The sequence below is a fragment of the Filicampus tigris genome, chromosome 10 (genome assembly GCF_054856515.1).
Source record: "Filicampus tigris isolate MCC_2025a chromosome 10, RoL_Ftig_1.0, whole genome shotgun sequence".
Lineage (NCBI taxonomy): Eukaryota > Metazoa > Chordata > Actinopteri > Syngnathiformes > Syngnathidae > Filicampus > Filicampus tigris.
Window position 1 is genome coordinate 21,241,272 of NC_141226.1, and position 18,751 is coordinate 21,260,022.

At 42.6% G+C, this 18,751-nt stretch overlaps 2 protein-coding genes across 5 annotated transcripts in view; one reads left to right on the top strand and one right to left on the bottom strand.

Moving 5' to 3' along the window:
- klhl24a (kelch-like family member 24a) overlaps positions 1-18,751 on the bottom strand; it is a 20,136-nt gene continuing 1,385 nt past the window's right edge. Inside the window, exons 1-8 of one of the 4 annotated variants that reach the window (XM_086044248.1) lie at positions 17,113-17,316; positions 16,630-16,736; positions 14,222-15,066; positions 11,337-11,521; positions 8,140-8,258; positions 3,864-4,052; positions 2,862-3,050; positions 1-2,657 (exon numbers count right to left, since the gene is read on the bottom strand). In XM_086044248.1, the coding sequence (XP_085900374.1) occupies positions 2,457-2,657; positions 2,862-3,050; positions 3,864-4,052; positions 8,140-8,258; positions 11,337-11,521; positions 14,222-15,066; positions 16,630-16,704 (1,803 nt within the window). In that variant the 5' untranslated portion in view covers positions 16,705-16,736; positions 17,113-17,316 and the 3' untranslated portion in view covers positions 1-2,456. Of the gene's footprint in view, positions 2,658-2,861; positions 3,051-3,863; positions 4,053-8,139; positions 8,259-11,336; positions 11,522-14,221; positions 15,067-15,860; positions 15,996-16,629; positions 16,737-16,849; positions 16,981-17,112; positions 17,317-18,751 lie in introns of those variants that run through there. The other 3 variants (XM_086044250.1, XM_086044247.1, XM_086044251.1) reach the window with 3 other exon arrangements.
- The window catches only part of alg3 (ALG3 alpha-1,3- mannosyltransferase), a 10,829-nt gene continuing 9,245 nt past the window's right edge, over positions 17,168-18,751 (top strand). Inside the window, exon 1 of the mRNA XM_086044253.1 lies at positions 17,168-17,308. The gene's annotated coding sequence lies outside the window, so the exon portion shown is untranslated. The remainder of the gene's footprint in view (positions 17,309-18,751) is intronic.

An 18,751-nucleotide genomic window follows, 5' to 3' on the forward strand; every position in this document is an offset into this window, starting at 1 on the left:
TTTAGTACAGAAAGAACAGAACTTTATTGAAATTGTACACAAGTCAACCATTACAAAAACATTTTCTTGAATCCTTACAAACAGCATTTTAAAATATAACATCACACATACATGGTTCATATAAAAAAAGAAAATCAACATTCCCCTGCTGGTTTATTCTTTAAAGGCACATTATCTCACACGAGATGACATCAGAATCAAATCCAATTTACCCAAGTTGGTTTCTACCTACTTCCATACATATCAAAATCAATTAAAAAAAAAAAGGTCAAAACTTGATACCTTTTGCACATGGGGTCAAAATACACAAAATCCCACACCAAAATGAAAACACAAAACGAATGTAAAGCTTATTAAAGGAAACATGTATGAATGTCTCTAAATAATTCAAATGGAAAAAAAAAAAAAAATCAACATTGGAGGACGTGCATGTATCGCATTTGAGTAAATGCTCGGTGAAATCCCAGACCCACACACGCACGGTTTTCTTCTCTAACAGCCTCTGCTACCAATATCTTACTGGCTCGTTGGCCTGTGCGATTTGACGTCGCTTTGTGGAAAAACTGATTGATGGATCGACTACGTTTTGTCCATGTCTTCTTCAATTAAAAAAATGTTTAATAGAAACAAATACAACGCTCTCACCTCTTTATTATCTTTCTTGAGTCCTTTCTCTGAACTTTGACCACTCATGTCTTTGTTGTCATATGTGAACCGTGGCATCGTATGGCCAAACAGAGGCTCCCATCCATGTTTCACGTGAAAGCAAATAACATTTACTGATACAGTAAAAAAAAAAAAAAAAAAAAAAAAAAAAAAAAAAAAAAAAGGTTTTTTTTCGACATATCTATTTAACATGATTCTGTCAAAGTGCACAATTGGGGCTCTCGGTTACAGGAAAAAAGATACATTTAACGCAAGAAAAAAACAAAAGTTCACAGCAACATCTTGTCTATCAATACCTATTGTAGAAAAAAAAAAAAAACTTTTACTGACCTCAAGTCAGGGTAGTGCTTCAAACATGCCCTCCCACCTACAAACCCACAAACACACACGGAGGTATCTACGGTTAACCCGAGTTACATCTTGTGTCTTTTAATGCAAAGGTGTAAGCAGCATTCGTTAAACACGGAGCGGCCATGCATCGCTGACACCATCCAAACTACGTCGTAAAAGTCGCGCACACATCAACCGTATCTGTACAGGCACACCACATATTCAGAGCAGACTCTAGATAAGAGAGTTTGTTCGACAAAAAAAAAGGCCTCTCACTACATCTTCGACACCACCCACATGCCCGCTACACTATTAAACAATCAGAATGCACTTGGCTAAAAGTGTACACAAGAACTTTGTATAAGATTTTTTTTTTTTTTTAAAAACCACACGCACACACTTATAACTTATAGTTCTTACAATAACACTACCAGTAATGAGATTAATATGAATGATAGCGTTGCAAAATAAAAAGAAATATGTCAATAAAGGTGGCAAAGATACATAGAAGAAATGGAAGGGGCTCAATTCAAAATGTCTAAAAAGGAAAGTTAATAGTGTTGCCGTAAACTTGATATTCTCTTCTGTTTTTTGTTTTTCATTATTCTTACTCGTGAAGGGAAATATATTTCTGATTTGAATCACATTAGAGCCGGTTGTCAAATAATACTACGCATTGTCATTTCATTTTTATTCAACAGTCTATGTCCGTTTTACTTAACTGTTTTTTCACTTATTTTATTATTATTTTTTTTTTTACTTGGTAGCACTTGAGATCATCAAATAAGAAGTGCATTAGAAACAAAATTAGCATTGTTATTATTGTCTGACCTAGCTTGAAAAATAAATTCAAAAGTTTTGTTTTCACATTGCATTTATTTATTTATTTATTTATTTACAGGGTGTCCCACAAGTCACAATATGCTTCCTTTTTGCGATTTAATTTCAGGTATCATACAGCGAGATATGTGAGGCCATGAGAATTTGACAAATTCGGCTTTGCACTTTTTGCAATCGTATCATTTCCTTTCCCGTGGCTCACCAATTGACATTGGAGGCGCGCTTCAAAATTGCCACCTGGACACAAGTATTATTTTTGTTCCCCACTGCAGTTCAGTACCAGTATGAGAAGCTTTGCGTAGTACAATTTTCGCTATCCGTGGCAAGTTTGCTTGGCTTTGCACGAACCCTCGAGCAGGTGGCCATGAAACAAAACAGGGAGAAAATAGCAAATAGGAAGTGTACAGTGACTTTTTAGACACACTATGAATTTTGTTCTGTTTTGCCATTCATCTAATTAAATCCAGAGCATTTCCACTATTAAAGCTAAACGTTCACAGCACTGCAATGGGTGTTGCTACATGACGCCGTGATCAAATAAATTAACTGAACGAAGCGTGTGATGATGCAATGAAGTGTGTGTTTACGCGTACACTGTAAGCGCATGCATGTTTCTCCGCTCAGGGCCTGTGGTACTTGTCATTGAAGCGATGAATGGTCACACAGCCGTGGTAGGAGATGCAACGCGGCATAGCAGCCACCCCTGTGATGATGCCTGTCGCTGGGTCATAACACATGATGGTGTCCGTTGCTTCGCCGTTTTCGCCCCGGCCGCCCAGGATGAAGATTTTACCATTACACACCGACATGCCGCAGCTTTCCTACACGCAGAAACAGAGTAACTACCTTAAGGCAGGAAAGACTTCTCCGTTGATATTTTTGTCAGGTTATTAGGTAAAAATAGATTCGAAAGTGCTCCGGGTATTTTGTGTTTCAAGAGGTGAATTCGCTTGTGAGGCCCAGGTAGCGAAAAGTTCACTACGTTCAGGGCAAGAGTAATTAAAGTGGCCGCAAAAATGTCCTACCTGCTTTGCAAACGTATGCACCACGTGCATCCAGTAGTCCTCGGCAGGGTCATAGCAGAATATGGACTTGGTGAGACCGCCGCAGACGTACACGAGGTTGTTGAGCGACACGGCGGTGATGCAGCGCCTGGCGATGGGGATGTTGGCTCGGAGGAGCCAAGTGTCTGTCTCCGGATCATAGCACTGGACCTGGGACATACAGTCAATAGACGCAAATATGAATATGAACAAAAAAAAAAAACATGCCGTGGGCACTTCATTAGGTACACGCTAACAATCTATATACCAGGGGTGTCCAAAGTCTCTACTACTCTTATATTCAAAATACACCCGGATTGCATACAAAGGTGATGAGAAAAAGTCAAAATGACACCACAGACTTTAAAAGGTAAAACAACCCGAAACATTTCTTTACAAGAATATATTCTATGTGCCTCCACTAGTCGAAACATGGCATTCTGATTAATATTGCATTCGTGGAATCTGAGTTAAGCAGCAAAATCCATCCATTTTCAGCCATCTCAGGTGGCGGCCATTTTGTCACTTCTGTCGACTGAAAATGACATCACAGTTGCTCAGAGTTCAGGTAACAGCCAATCATGGCTAAGCTTCCGAAAACAGGTGAGCCATGATTGGTTAATCAGAATGCCGTGTTTAGACTAGTGGAGGCGCATAAAACATATTATTGCAAAGAATATTTGGATTTGCGGAAATGACTTTACAATACAATGCTAACTGCTTACTTTAAACTTGAGGAATGCACTCAATGGAATAGGCAACTTACAAATGAACCAAACTAAGGCCTTGTAGTAATAGACTATATTACTGATTTCAAATAATGTAATTTTCCTTCCTGAACACTAGAGTCTGTTGTTGTTGTTGTCGTATCTCAAAGGTGTAATCGTCACAATATACTTTCCGATAGCTGTGATAAAAAGGCACCACAGCTGTCGTCACTATTTGTCCAAGAGCGTGTGTTTGAGGAAGACATCTGTTTCGCACCTTGTCTGAACAGGTATTGTCATCGGGCCCTCCTCCTATGACAAAGAGCTTGCTGGCACAGCTGGCCACGGCCGGTGAGCTGACGGCCTCCTTCAAGGGCGCCACCTCTGTCCAGCGGTTCGAGAAGGAGTCATAACACTCCACACTGCTCAGGCGGCTCTGGCCATCGTAGCCACCCACGGCGTAGACCTGGGAAATGCAAGCCCACGCGTACACGCCCACGTGATCAGTCGTGTACCAAAAGACGGGGCAGACGTGCTGTTGTATAATGGCAAACAGCTCATCTAATTACAAAGGCGAACACATGATCGTACATCAGCACAAAGAGAACCAGTCTATCTAGTGCCGACAGGAAAATAAATGACGCACTGCTTTCAAACACATTAACCTCTGACTGACGCCTGTAAACTCCGAACCCACAGGCTATTGTTATTGACTAACCCTTGTAATTCAGTTTGTCTTTTGACTACCGCAGACAGTATATATCTTGAGCCATTGTTTCGTATTGACACACTTCTATGAGCGTCCATTGAGACTAGTCAACACTTAGTTCCATATTTTTTTCCTAGAATATGTTATATGCAGGCCCACTAGTTGAAACAAGGCAATATGATTAGTATATGAAATAGGAGTTAAGCAGAAAAATCCAACCGTTTTTAGACCTCTCTGGGGGGCGGCCATTTTGTCACTTCTGTCGACTGAAAATGACATCACAGACCCTCAGGGCTGAGATAACGACCAATCACGGCTCACCTGTTTTCTGAAGCTGCGCCATGATTGGCTGTTACCTGAGCTCTGAGCAACTGCGATGTCATTTTCAGTCGACAGAAGTGTCAAAATGGCCGCCCTCAGGAATGCCTAAAAACGTGTGGATTTTGGGGCGTAACTCATTTTCCACAAACACAATATGAATCAGAATGCTGCGTTTTGTCTCTGTCACGCAACGGTCGTATTAAATTCACAAGCTAGCAAAATGAGTCAAACAAACAGATGGATTTGGAAAACCTCTTTGCAATGGTGAAAAAGCCCGGTGAGGATTCAACAAAAGAGCCTATTCCCGAGAAGAAAAACGAAGGTCCATTTCATAGACATTACCAAAAGAGCTACTTGAATCTGGATTTGCGGCGAGAGGTGGTTGACATTGACACGCACCAGAGATGGCAAATCCAGGTCCAGAAAGTAAAAACCCTGCCACAATTTGGCTTTACCCACAGGTGCTTCAACTCAACCGGCAGGTAAACGAGCTCAGTTGAGTACAAGCACCTATGGATCAAGCCAAACTGTGGCCGGGTTTTTTAATTTCTGGACCTGGATTTCCCATCTACTGCCGGCGCCTCTCCGATGAGTCAATGCAGCGTGTCATACCTGGTGGCTAACCGCATTGCTAAGGCTAAAAAGTCAATTCAATATTGGTGAGCAAAAAAAAGTGGAATTGCGTTTTTGGTTGTAGCACTGCACTCCTTTTCAGGCATATGTGTATCCACTATTGCATCAATTGTCCGAATGCTAAATAACCTCTAAAAAAGAAGATACAATGCAATAGAAAAAAATAGATGTAATTAAAAAAGTAAATGATCAACCTGAAATATAATACTAACTTCAGTACAGTAGAGAAAAGTACATTTCTCCCGAGCACAGAAGGCGGCTTGACCGGCTTGGTCGCAACACACTCGTTCAGATTATGTGAGCATCCGTGCTGCAGCTCAAAATGGGAAATTACATGAGGAAATTGAAAATAGAATGAGGAAATGACGGACAAGGAACTGAATCTCTCTGCATGTGGGAACCGTCAACCACAAAGATTTGCTGAACCAAACACTATGCAAAAGGGCAACGTGGGTAAAATACAAGAACATAAACACCAATGATAGAATGGTTAAGAAAATTAACTGTCATACAAACAATAAAATAAACGTTTAGATTAAAGAACATTTCAAACAGAAACAGTGTCCAAGATATAAGTGCACGATGTAAAAATGTAAAGGGACAAACAAATTCACTCATAAAAAGAGAAAAGAAAAAAAAAAAAGACTAAAAGTGAAGCGAAAAGCACACGTGTGCATCAGACACAGGAAGTAGCCATAGACATCAACCTCCTCTGGGAGAAAAAGCAATGTGTCTCCAGGAGGAATATTTATGTGCGCGTAAGTATGTGTGAGTACTATAACTGTGTCACTCAATCATGTTTGGCTTGTGTAAATAGGGCAAGCTGAGCTCGTAACGCTTTTAGCACACAAATCGGTTTAGAACGCACGTTAGTAAACACGGCTGAGTGGCTGCTCCTCTCAGTCGAATCACATGTTCTGTAAATGAGCACAACTGTCTTTGGAGTTAATTACTGAGCATACTGTTTACAAACACCAGACATCCCAAAACATTAAAATGGCGAATGCACAATGGCTACGAATGAAAACCATGCGCAACCCCGCCCCCCCCCCCAAAAAAAAACAGAACAAAGGCCGTCAAATGGTACGTTGGTCCATGGAGTAAACAAGCGCGTGAACTTGTACACACTAAAGACGACAAACACAAAACATGTGCAAGACTGAATCCAAGCCTCGATTTAGTTCCGACTGCTTTAAGCAAGATGATCAATTGTTGTTTTTCTTTTTCAGACGATTAAAACCTCTCATGACTAACCAGTTCGAGAAGGCGTTACCAAGCATAGGTATACAAACCTAAACGGTGGACACGTGATATGAGGCGAGCTGCGGTACAACACACACGAGCCATGGACAAGATCCAAGAAACGTGAATTGCCCTTAAACAGGAATGTCCACCTGGCCGTGCATTCGAGACTGTAAATAGCACAGCGGGTCGAGCCGAAGCAGGGACGGAGGATCAAGGCATCGGGTCACGTGTATGAATGCTTCAGTCAAAAATGTTTTGCACTTACTGTGGTAGTCAAAGTAAGAAATTGCAACTGTGGTTTGGTGCATGGCAGGTATAGAATTTGGTGTTGATTAAGGGACACTTATTGCGGGGGAAAAAAAAAACAGGAAGTGGTTACAATTCTCTCTCCCAAAAAAAAAACAACATTGTGTCGCGAGTGTTTTCAAATTGATGGGTTTGGCTTATCATACTACCGTCCGTCTTGATAATAGCGGCACGATCGGACACAATTCCTTTCAATGCAGAGGAATGTTTCCCAACTTTCCTTGAGCGTTGGAAAATGGTGGTAAAAAAATCATGTTACATCACCCAAAAAATATTGCTAAAAGTACAGTCTACTAACTAAAAATAATGATGGTCTCAACTGGCTCAGCTAATTTGCTGACTCAATGTGAAATATGGCTGTTAGATTGACAACAGTCGGATACAAAATGAATTGTATCTTCTGCCGTCAAGAAGAAGAACAATTAGTTGTTCTGCCTGTCACTCTAAGTAACCGGCATAGATGGATGAATATGTGGCATCATGACATCATGCCACAGCACACTGGCTGAGAATTATGAATCTAGAGGACATCGCGATGGATTTGTGTGACAACTTTAACGTCAATTTGAGTTACGGTTCGAGGGAAGATGTCTTTTAGATCTTTGGGACTTGATTTGTGAATTTGCCTTTAAGATGGTCTTTTGTGAGAAATATCAAGCCAAATTCACTTACTAAGCTGATTGGGATACGCAACAAAAAATGTGACTTTGGGTTTTAACAGCAGCAGCATGTGGCCCTCGTATGAGTCAAGATACTTTTTATATGGCGAGTGGAGGTGGACATTGATGTTAAAAGATGACATAGTGTTGTCCCTTGTAAAAAATTGCCCTCATTGCCCAACACGACTGATAAGCAAAGTGCAGGCGATTGACGCAACTGAGAGGAATTTAGAGTAACTTCCTTTTTGCCGCTGAAGAGCAGTGACTACATCATTACTGTCAATCACAAAGCAAGGCAAGGGTATGTTTAAAACCAAATTCTTGTATGTGTTTTGGGTTTGAGACAGTGTCTGGAACACTTACATACAGTGTGTTTTTTATGTAAGGCGCGACTTTAAAAATTGTCTGAAAGCCCTGGGGGAGGCTTTTAGTAACTTTCCAGCAAAGGTTGTTCGCTCGGGTCAACATTCATTCCGTTTATTTAAAACTATGACTCATTATGTTCACGCTGGATTTAGATTTGTGTGTCACCTAAAGTTAAGAGCAGATATTAACATACAGTTCCAACCTAAAAATTCACTTCGAACAGGAATAAATGCTTGCCAAGCAACACAGCAAATATGCAGCATTGCACGCTGCAAATTTGTCATGAAAAGCATGTTAAAAAGGACCACGCTCACCTTTCCCAGCAGCACACCCATCTTGTGTCTCCAACGGCCTTTATTTAATGAAGCCACTCTGATCCACAGGTTGAGTTGTGAGTTATACATCCACACGTCCCTGCTGTTGATGCGACCACCTGTGGCGGGGACACAAGTCCAGGCAATAGTCAATGGACCATTTGGTACGTCAACTAATAAATGCCCTTCTGTTAACTTTGGAACGCGCACGTCCAACCGTTCACCGTTTCGCTACTTTTTGCACAACTTTCCGTTGTCTCACACAAAGCATAATGGCAAAATTCACAAGCGGCGTTTTTCTCCATGAAAATGACCCAGGTTGCCTTCCATGCCTTTCCGTCACACTTCCAGTCTCGCTGTTGCAACCTGCTGACAGCGCTGTGACGCTCGAAGCTCGGAGGCAAGTCACTTCCCTCTGAGGACGTCCCGTTTGAAGCGTTGCAACGGCAAGGTGCCGTTGATCAATTGTTACGCGTCGTCTTGGTCTCACAATGTCAAAATGTGAAACTCGTGATGATTTACACACCAGTTCAAAAGGAACCGGGAAATGTATTTGTTGATCTCTGTGACAATCAATGGTGTCTTTAACGAATTTATAAACGAATCTAATGACAATGAATATTATACTTTGGCTTCAAAACAATTTTATGGGATTTCGTATTGTTACTAGTGGCCCGCTATATACAGCAATGAAAGGATGCATATAAGGGTAAGTAAAATGGAATACATACAATACATTTGAACATCCAAAAAAAACATTCACACAACCTAACATTTTTTTGGCGACACTACAGATTGTAAGGGAAGCGAGTCCGGATGTATCCGTGCTCAATTACCCGCTGTGTACAAAGTCAAAGATCCGGACAGCCTGCTGCCCTGCATGTTGATGAGTTTCAACAATTTGCATACAAGTCATAAGGCCACTACCACAAAGGTAGCCTTGTAATCTTGGTAACCGGTTTTTGGAAAAGCGCTATAATCGGCAGGCACGGGTATGGTGCTTTTTTTATTTAGTTTGAGTTTATTCAAAACTCAGTCGGTGTTGTCCAACTAGCTCACATGGGGAGGACCCCCCCGTTGCTAATCAATGCTCTTAACTACCGCGCAGCAACCGTGTGACAATTTGTAATGCCGAAAGGCAGCTATGGGAGGATTTCTGTTTGATGACACCAAAAGGGAGCAAAAACCGACGTTGATTCTAGCTCAGGCCACAAAGCGGAGCGGGATCCTGTTTAAAGTAAGCCATTTTAAACTAAAAAGTAGAACTTTTTGACGTTGTAGGACAGGCAGCGACCAACTTACTGACTCAGTCCAACAAATTACATTTTCAAATCTGTGATAAGTGGGCACCCACCGTATGATGTAGAAACAGTGAGTGCATTCCATTTACCATTTTAGTCAAATTGGATTTTTCATCTGTTGCGACCACGAAGAGCATTTATTCTGAAAAGCGCAAAAGGATAAAAAACGATTCGGAACTCCTTTGCCGACGTCAACGCGGCTAACAGAATTTGCGTGCGAATCCGAGCTCTAATATACAGTAATGCTGACAGACAGTTATGGGTTGCTTTACTTTCAAATTAATAGCTCGGAATGCCAAGGATTCCTGTTGACCGAGGAGGTCACTCTAAGGCAACGTGTGAGCTATGCAAGGGTGCTAGGAAAGACAAACGTTTCATGCGGTCGCCCTTGATCGCAGTCTTGACAGTCGGTGTCAAGAGTTGTTGTCCTGGAACAGAAAGCATGACTGGTTCTGGATAAACATTTGGGGCCACGTGCTATTTAAGACCTGAGCTTACTGCAGCTGTGCAGGATGAACTAGAGCCCCCCCCCCCAAGCCCCAGGGGGCATACAGGCAGAGCGGAGGAGGGTAAGTAAAGTTGAAAATACAAAAACAAAGCAGACCAAAAAAAAAAAAAATGGATGGAAATGGGTCAACGAAAGTGTATAAGCATGAGTGTGTGTGTATGTCTTTGAGGCGGATAGAGTGGGGAGGGATGTGTTGACTTTTCCAGGCGGGTTCTTGAGGGTAGATAGATCGCACACGTGAGAACTTGGCACAGTCAGATCATATAAGAAAAAGCATAAACACGACACACACTCAACTGTAGGAAAGACTGCGTTAACCCCCACCCCCACCAACACCCCCCGCCCTCTTTTTTTCCCCCTCTTTCTCAACTGCTGTTTTTTTTTTTTTTTTTTTTTGTCCAGTGTGTTTCCAGCTTACGCTGGGCATGTTTGAGCACGACCTACGCTTGAAGACACATTGAAAACGGCTTATTGCTGGAAGAAAAAAATAAATATTCAGCTCCAAATCCAGAATAAAAAACGTGGAACAAGAAAAACATTGAACTTTCAGACTTTAAGAAAGTTGGGCGCTAAAGTAAAAATGAATGATGTAATGTGCTTATCTAGGTGTCGCCAAAGGAGGCTTACAGCATTCTTAACGCAAGCTAGGATCCAAAAGTGCAACTCCCAACAAATGAAGCCAAACCATTCAGTGATGTCAAATATATACCCGTATTATACAGAAGCCATTCTATATAAACTTGCAGACTGATGTGAAAAATGGTGGCCTCAAGGACTGGCTACAAGAGAAGGGAGCAAAAGCACAGCAGCCCAAGTCTGGCGAGTGCATCCAGATGTTGCTCTCATATTTTCCTTCGAATCACGTGGGATGCAACGGTAAAAATAAGATTGGCCAGAAAGCAGTCTTGGTCACTTATCTGTCATAATTTACTGAAACAAGAAACGGGATGTCCTATTCGAGAGTGGTAACAATTCTTTATTGATCTTTTCTATATTTCGTTAGCAATGCCCAACATGAAGACATCAGAGCAGCTACCTCCGTGGAAATGTTGAAATCTCGATCTATTTCATTTCTACACTCTTGTATTTGGGGAAACTACACCTAGTATGCAACTGTCTTTTGCCTTGCCACACTCTGTTACTAGATTTGGCGTGTGTAACTGCGGTTTCTCCTCTCTGGCTGCTTGTCTATTAAGTGCACGGCGATTGGCTGCCGACCGGTTCAGGGTGTACCCCGCCAAAGTTAGCTAAGATAGCTAACGTGTAGCTAAGATAGACCCTAGCTTACTCACGAGCCTTATGAGGATAAGGCGTATAGAAATGGATGGATGTACTGAAACATTTTCTGGCACTGATTTGCTGGTCCAGTCGCACCAGGCTCTTCTTACCTGACACCAGGATGTCATTGCGGAGGGCGCACACGGCGTACTCCGACTTGGTGAACTCGGGCAGTTTGGCCAGCGACTTCCACTCTCCCGTCACCGGATCGTAGCACTCGGTGTAGGGCAGGTTGAAGCCACCTACTCTCTCACAACCGCCCACCACCACAATCACCTCGGAGTAGCCGGTCGACCTAGGACAGGAAAACATTCGAGGTTGAGGGATACAGGAAGTTAACTATGTGGAAATTATAGGACAATTTGATAGGATCCAGAAGAGCCGAATCAATAAATGTGCCCTTAGAACAATAACTAGAGAGGCACTCAGCAGAGAAGACTATGTGGTTTTTAGCGACACAAAGGATTCTTGGCAAAGAACAGTTTAAAACAAATATACTCACGTTGTTATATGAATAAAGATAAAAAGATATGAAGGCTCTCTGCCGAGTGTCCTGGGGATTATGACAAAGCTACAAAAAGTTGTGGTTGATATCGTGTGCTGGATAGTGTGGAAGACTGAATTACGCAACAATATTGCATCTTTAAAGGGGAAATCAACGAAAACATTTTTTTTCAAGAATATGTTCTATGCAGGCCCGCCAGTTGAAACACGACATTCTGATTCATATTGAATTTGTGGAATAAGAGTTAATCCACATGTTTTTAGCCATCTCTGGGGGCGGCCATTTTGTCACTTCTGTCCACTGAAAATGACATCACAACTGCTCAGGTAACGACCCATCACGGCTGCCCTGTTTTCTGAAGCTGAGCCGTGATGGGTCGTTACCCGAGCACAGAGCAGTTGTGATGTCATTTTCAGTCGACAGAAGTGACAAAATGGCTGCCCCCAGAGATGGTTAAAAAGGGGTGGATTAACTCTTATTCCACAAATTCAATATTAATCACAATGTCGTGTTTCAACTGGTGGGCCTGCATAGAACATATTCTTGAACAAAAAATGTTTGCGTTGTTTTCCACTTTAAAGACCCTGTACTGTGAACTCAAAGATTTGTGTACAAATACATTAGACACGTTTCAAGGTTATGGCTGAAAACGTGCAAAGACTGGGAACTAACTAGTCCTGAATTATGGGGATACAACATTAAACTGCTTTTCACTATTGGTGAAAAAAATAAAAATAAATATCTCACGCGTGACAAGAGTGCCCACTATATAAGAACTTGAGTGCCATCGTTTCTATGTCCCATATGAAAAACGTATCGAATTGGAATCATTGTTTTTAATTCTGTTTTAAAGCTGACTTACGCCAAAAGGCAATAAACAACATGTGAACGCACGTGCAGACACACTCACACGCACATGCCAACATTTTGAGGGATTTATTATGACAGGGAAGACGTTGCGGCGGTGACGTTCCTACACGAGCAGCTTCACTTATCTCCAAGGCAAAGTTCATTTTCAAGCGCTTCTATCAATCTCAGCCGCAACAACAACAAAACTTGGCGCAAGACTTGAGCTCCGTTTCCATGATGACATAGCTGCCATGCTTCAAGCTTCCCTTTGTTGCGGACGGCCCAAAGATTTGGTGACGTGAGAGAAGGCAGGTCAGACAGATTAATGCGGGTTCCCCATGCGTGTGTTGCGTACATGTACGAGACCGTCTAAGCCAGGCGTGGCTCGTGTGATTAATAATAATTTGTTCCCGTGATGTTGTCTGCATGTTCTGGAAGCTTCCCAAAAGCACAGCCGCAGAGAGAGAAAAATCAATCAACTATTTTGAGCAGAGGAAAAATTGATCCCCCCCAGGGCAAACTGTAAAAAAGGGAGACCAACCGTCTGCTTTGTTTCCCGCTCCGAACAAACCTGCCTGGATACTGACACAATACAGCTACAACACGCACCGCGCCACTTCAAAACACGAGCCGTTACGGCAGGTCATCCGGCTCAATGGAGCAGCTGCTGTTTGCTGTACAGCTGCCCGCCGCGTACTCCCTTTTAAATGTCATTAATGAGGCCTCAATCAGCAGTGGCCTTTGTCCTATCAGACAAACTTAAATGGAAACCAAATATGGCGGAACCAAGTTGTTGCAGGTATGAAAAACAAGACCCGACATCTCTTCTGCGGTCGTTTGCTGCATCGTGTTATTAGCCTTTTGACACTCTCCAGCTACTGAGTTCTGTGTACTAACATGCCCTGCTGCCTCCTTCATCATTTCTACTTGGAAAGGAGCGACAAAACACAGACGCACTTGACTTGGCGCAGGAACACTCCCCGTGGCTTTGTCTTGCATGCACATAAAAAAAAAAAAAAAAAAAAAAAAAACACAAACTGAAAAATAAAACAACAACGCCAACTTGAAGTTGGAACCTCTGCCTACACAAAGTAAAACATGTTTGCGTCTTGGGCTGTCCGCAGTGGAATAGCTGAAATCAAACAATGAGTGCAAACAAGTCATAAAACAATAAAGGATAAGAAAAATAACACTACTCTCAAGACTACCTTCATCGGCTGTTCAGTCTCTATTACAGCAACATAGACAAAGCGTGGCTCTTATAATCAATTCATTGATTGTGAACTGTTTATGTATTTTCTTTAAGGTGAAGTCGAGGTGAAGAGAGTGGAGGGGAGGGAGGGAGACAATGGGTCTTAATGTATGCATGTAAGTATTCTCATTTTGTATGTGTGTGTTTGGCCCTTCGTCCCGCTCGATAAGCAAAAGTGCATCGGCGATTGTGGCTCACCTTGCCCACGTGTGAGGGCATTACGGTACTTTAACTGCGCCGTTGAATCTTTTCACTTGCCGCAAGAGGTGGCGTTGCCGAAGCTCGCTCTTAACTTCGATTTTGGGCTGGCAACGCAAAACAAAACAAAGGCTTTCCCCGCGCATGCTGGTTTTACCTCACATGAGCACTAACCGGAAGGCGGGCATCACCTGCGCGGCCGGGTCCTGGGTGACATCATCTCATTTCCGAGTACGTGGTAGCGCCTGGCCTCGTGGAGAAGGTGGTAGCACTCCGGTGCGTTCTGGATGAGGTGGTCCCCCTCCACTGTCTGGACGAAGTAGTTGGGGTGCAGGAGTGGCAGGCGCACATGGTGGAGCAAAGGCTTCAGCAAGGGTTTCCGCTGCTCCACACTGTGGTAAACCCAGCGCATCACGGCCTCGAACACCACCTCCTCCTTGCCGATGGACAGCTCGTCACTGTCAATGTACTCTTCCAGCTCCTCCCTGCGGAGGTCGAGGAACTCCTCGTGCTGAGCCACATCGGAGAAATTGGCCAGAGCATAACCGCGGCAGCGGCTGGCTAGCTGCTTGAGGGCGTGGGCATCAGCAAAGCGCTGGATGCCCAGGCAGTTGCACGGGTCCAACTGGTCCTCCAGGAACTTTGCGCAGGCGTCGCGTAACGTGGCGATCTGGAAGAGACTGGAGGTCTCGAAGAGGAACTGGACATTCTCCGTGGTGATCTTGGCGCGGCCGGTGTAAACGTAAGCCAGGAAGGATTCCATGGCTTCGGCCAGAATGCCGTTGATCTCCACCAGCATCTCGCGGCTCTCGCGGTGATCGTTGCAGAACATGGCCCGGAAGTAGGAGGAGCACGCCGAAAGCACGGCTCGGTGGCAGGGGAACTCGCGGCCCTGAACGCTGATGACCACGTCCGTGAACAGGCGGCAGTCGCGGAACTCGTTGAACACCTGCAGGATGCCCTCGGAGTGGGAGGAGCCGGAGCAGAAGTCCAACACTTCCTGGCTGGCTAAGGTCTTGGAGTCGACCTCAAACACCTGAGGAAACAACGGTTTTGCGTGCAGGATTCAAAGACGGTGGTGCTCAAACTGGGGTCCGGGAGCCATAACTTGAGGTTCACACAAATAATCTGGCAATAAATGACTGACATTTCTTTTCATCTCCTACGCCAATAAGCATACAAAACAAATTACTCCTCCCTACTAAGGTTGTAACAATTAGTCAACTAGTCAGTAATGATGTTTAACGCTTGAAGTCAACTAATTGCTAATCATGGATTTTTGGCATCACGTCGTCTAGTTAGCCAAATTACAGAGTATGTTCAATTGGCCAGTCGTTGCCGGAGTATAACGCTCTCCGGAGTAGCAAAATGTCGGTCCAACAAAGCGACACAGTCAGATCCTACGGTACAAAAATTAACTTGTGGTGGATGAGAACAGCAGTTTGTAGAGTTGTAATGAAAATTGAATTGAATGGGAAAATCCATTTTCATTTGAAAGATCTGAGTGTACACAAACTAATGAATTGGTCTCAATATAGCGGAGTCATAGATCGTTTTAAATCGGTGTGATGACAGAACTGACAAGTTAATTCATATTGTAAAATTGTCTCCTTCCAATAACTCTTTATCAAACCATAATCCTACTGTATCGAACCGAATTGTTCCACTTTATCATGTAACATGAATGTCAATGTCCATGATTTCTATCGCAGCCAACGTATCAAGATATGTATCAAATTGTCTTTTATTGGAGGGATGCCCACCCCTAGCGGTTAGCCTCGCTATTTTAGCTAGTCCGCTAGTCCGATCATCGCTAGTCTTAAAAGGTACCTTTGGACTGGCGACAAGCAACGAGGGCAGTGGCCCGAAGTGAAGCTCCATCTTCGTCGCCAAAATGTTAAGTTAATGCATGCATAGACAGCAGGTACTAACTACCAACAAGAACTTCATTCATCAAAGAAATTGTTCACTACAACACACACCAACATCGCAACACTTGTGTCGCTTTACGACACCGAAAGCGAGACCGCTGTCGCTTTATGACACTGACGTCAGCGTATGTTAGCTGTATGGATGCTACAAGCGAGGGGAAATATTTTTACCAAAAATGAGACCTGAGAGACGCGGTTAGTGACGATTACACTGACGGATTAAAACCCACTCGCGTCATTCGTCATTTTTAAAAGGAGTCCCATCATTCGTCAATCGTCAGCAAAACGGGCGTCCGTCAGTCTGATGGAATGCCCACCTCTGATAGTAATGAAAATGGGACTTTCTTCCCTTGTTAAACTCTGACTTTAATATCATAATATTACGACTTCAATTTGGAAATATCCATTTTTGTTTTTGTAGGATTATTCTCATAAAACGTCTTTTTTCTCTGTCAGTAACTTGAACATTTTTTGTAACTCGGCTACTTTATTGTTATAATGTTACAACTTTCCTCTCAAGAAAATTAGCTGCGTTAAGATTATGAGGGGATTATCCTTGGGGGGAGGGAAAAAAAAGAAGATAAAAGAACCACTGTTGTGATTGTGAACGGCGAGCCCTTTTCTCAGTTACCACAAATGGTATAGGAAGTAGTCGCTTCCCAACACACCTTGCGTTTTACAGCCGGTGAGTCTCTGATGCCGGTGTCCTCCCTGTTCATCCGTCTGCCAAGAATCAACACCATGGCTGCAGCCTTTCAATGTCACTCACGATGACCTGTTGCAAAGCACCTATCATTACAGCCCACCGTTTCATATCTTGAATTCATTTCTGTTTTGTTATTTCAATGCTGGAAAAGGAGTTCAGAAACCTCCCTCCTCGTCACACACCTGATTCAAATGATTTGTGAACAATATTCCCAAGAAATCTGCCTTTTGTGTACATAGAGAAAGTCCTAGACCTTTGTGTTCGGCTCATGAAAAACGGGAGCATAAAGCGTTGAGTTTATATTTTTATGGAGTGAATATATTATGTGAAGGTGTACCTGTGAATTACACAGCGCATAGCAACCTGTTTGAATCACTGGCAAACAAAGCACACAAAGACAAAAATCACTATGAGAACAATATTCTAAATGTCTTAAATCACTTACATCACAGAAAGGCTGTTCTGTTTAAAATAGATGTGACCGGCTCAACACATATGCGTGTGTTGACACTTCCTCTAGCTCATCACTGACACTAAACAGTTGTGCCCCGGAGCACAATGGAGTCCGTGAGGCGGAAGAGCGAAAGAGGCGGGAGACAGGTTGAGCAACCGTCGCAAGGACCGACCTACATGTCAGTCAGGTTTGTTTTGAAATGGTGGGGGCGGGGACTTGCCAGGACGGCACATCATTAACGCTCAAACAACACAGGTGCGCAACTTGGACTGAGACTTGAAAAGATGTGTCTCAAATCCGCAAAGTGTTTGTACTTGAAGCAGAAGCTCAACTGTCAATTGAGTACGGGAATCAAGTCAACTCATTTTAATCATTGAAAATTTTATACACATTACAACGGTTCTCTTTTTACACCAAGTAGTACCACCTTAAAAAAAAAACATGTCAGTTAAGTACCACTATCATGACCAACATCCAAATGCAGTACCAAAGCAGGTCCAACTGGTCATCAAAAACGAGGCATAGGTTTTATTCCTAAAAAGTATATTTAATTGTAGTTGTAATCCACTGTCACAGTATACACAATTTGAACATTAACACTGTGCTAAAATATAAGAAAAAAATTCATTATATAATGATTTGAACAAGAAGGATAGCGGTTGCTCAGTGCTCAGATAACGACCAATCATGGTTCACCTGTTCTGAAGCGGGGCCATAATTGGTTGTTATCGGAGCCCTGAGCAACTTCGATGTCATCTTGTGATGTCATTTTCAGTCGACAGAAGTGACAAAATAGCCGCCCTGTGAGCTTGCTAAAAACGGGTGGATTTCTCATATTCCAAAACGCAATATTAGTCAGAATGCCGTGTTTAGACTAGTGGGCCTGCATAGAACATATTCTGTAAAATAATATGTTTGGGTTGACCTCCTCTTTAATTAATTTATGCTTGTGCATTTTCTGCACTGTCAATTTCAAATAACGTCCTGTTTGTGAATATAGGGACGGAAATTAAAATGAGTTTTTTATTCAGATTCATCAGTTAAAAATTCACAATCAACAATCAATTCTGCACAACCGTCAGAACTGTATTTGACCTGAATATAACTTCCTGTGGTGATGAATCCGGATTCAAAAAAAAAAAAGAAGCAGCTGATTGACAGCTGCAGGAGTGAGGTCATTTATTTGCGGTTATTTTTACACTTTGGCTCACATTCAACACTGTCAATCTCTTTTTACGTGTGCGAAGTAAATAAGTAAACCTGCTAACAGCATGCGAACAAGCTCCTCATCGAGACAAGAGGACTGGTTGGGCCACAATGCTTATGACTGAATTCAGTTGACACATGACACCTAAATTAAGTGGAATATTACTTATGCCATTCAATAGAAATATAGTTCCTTTTTGTCAGGTTACTTGCTAATAGTATAGATTCTGCATAGTTACATTGGCAGTGGTTGGAAGTAACAAAGTACAAATAACTGCACTGTACTTATATATACTTATTTTTCTGACCTATTTTTTCTTTACTCCTTACATTTACAGACTTTGTCCTCTTTGTCAAATAGGCGTGTTACTTTTTTTTAAACCTTGGAGGCAACATGGATGACAACATAGTGTTAAAAAGACAT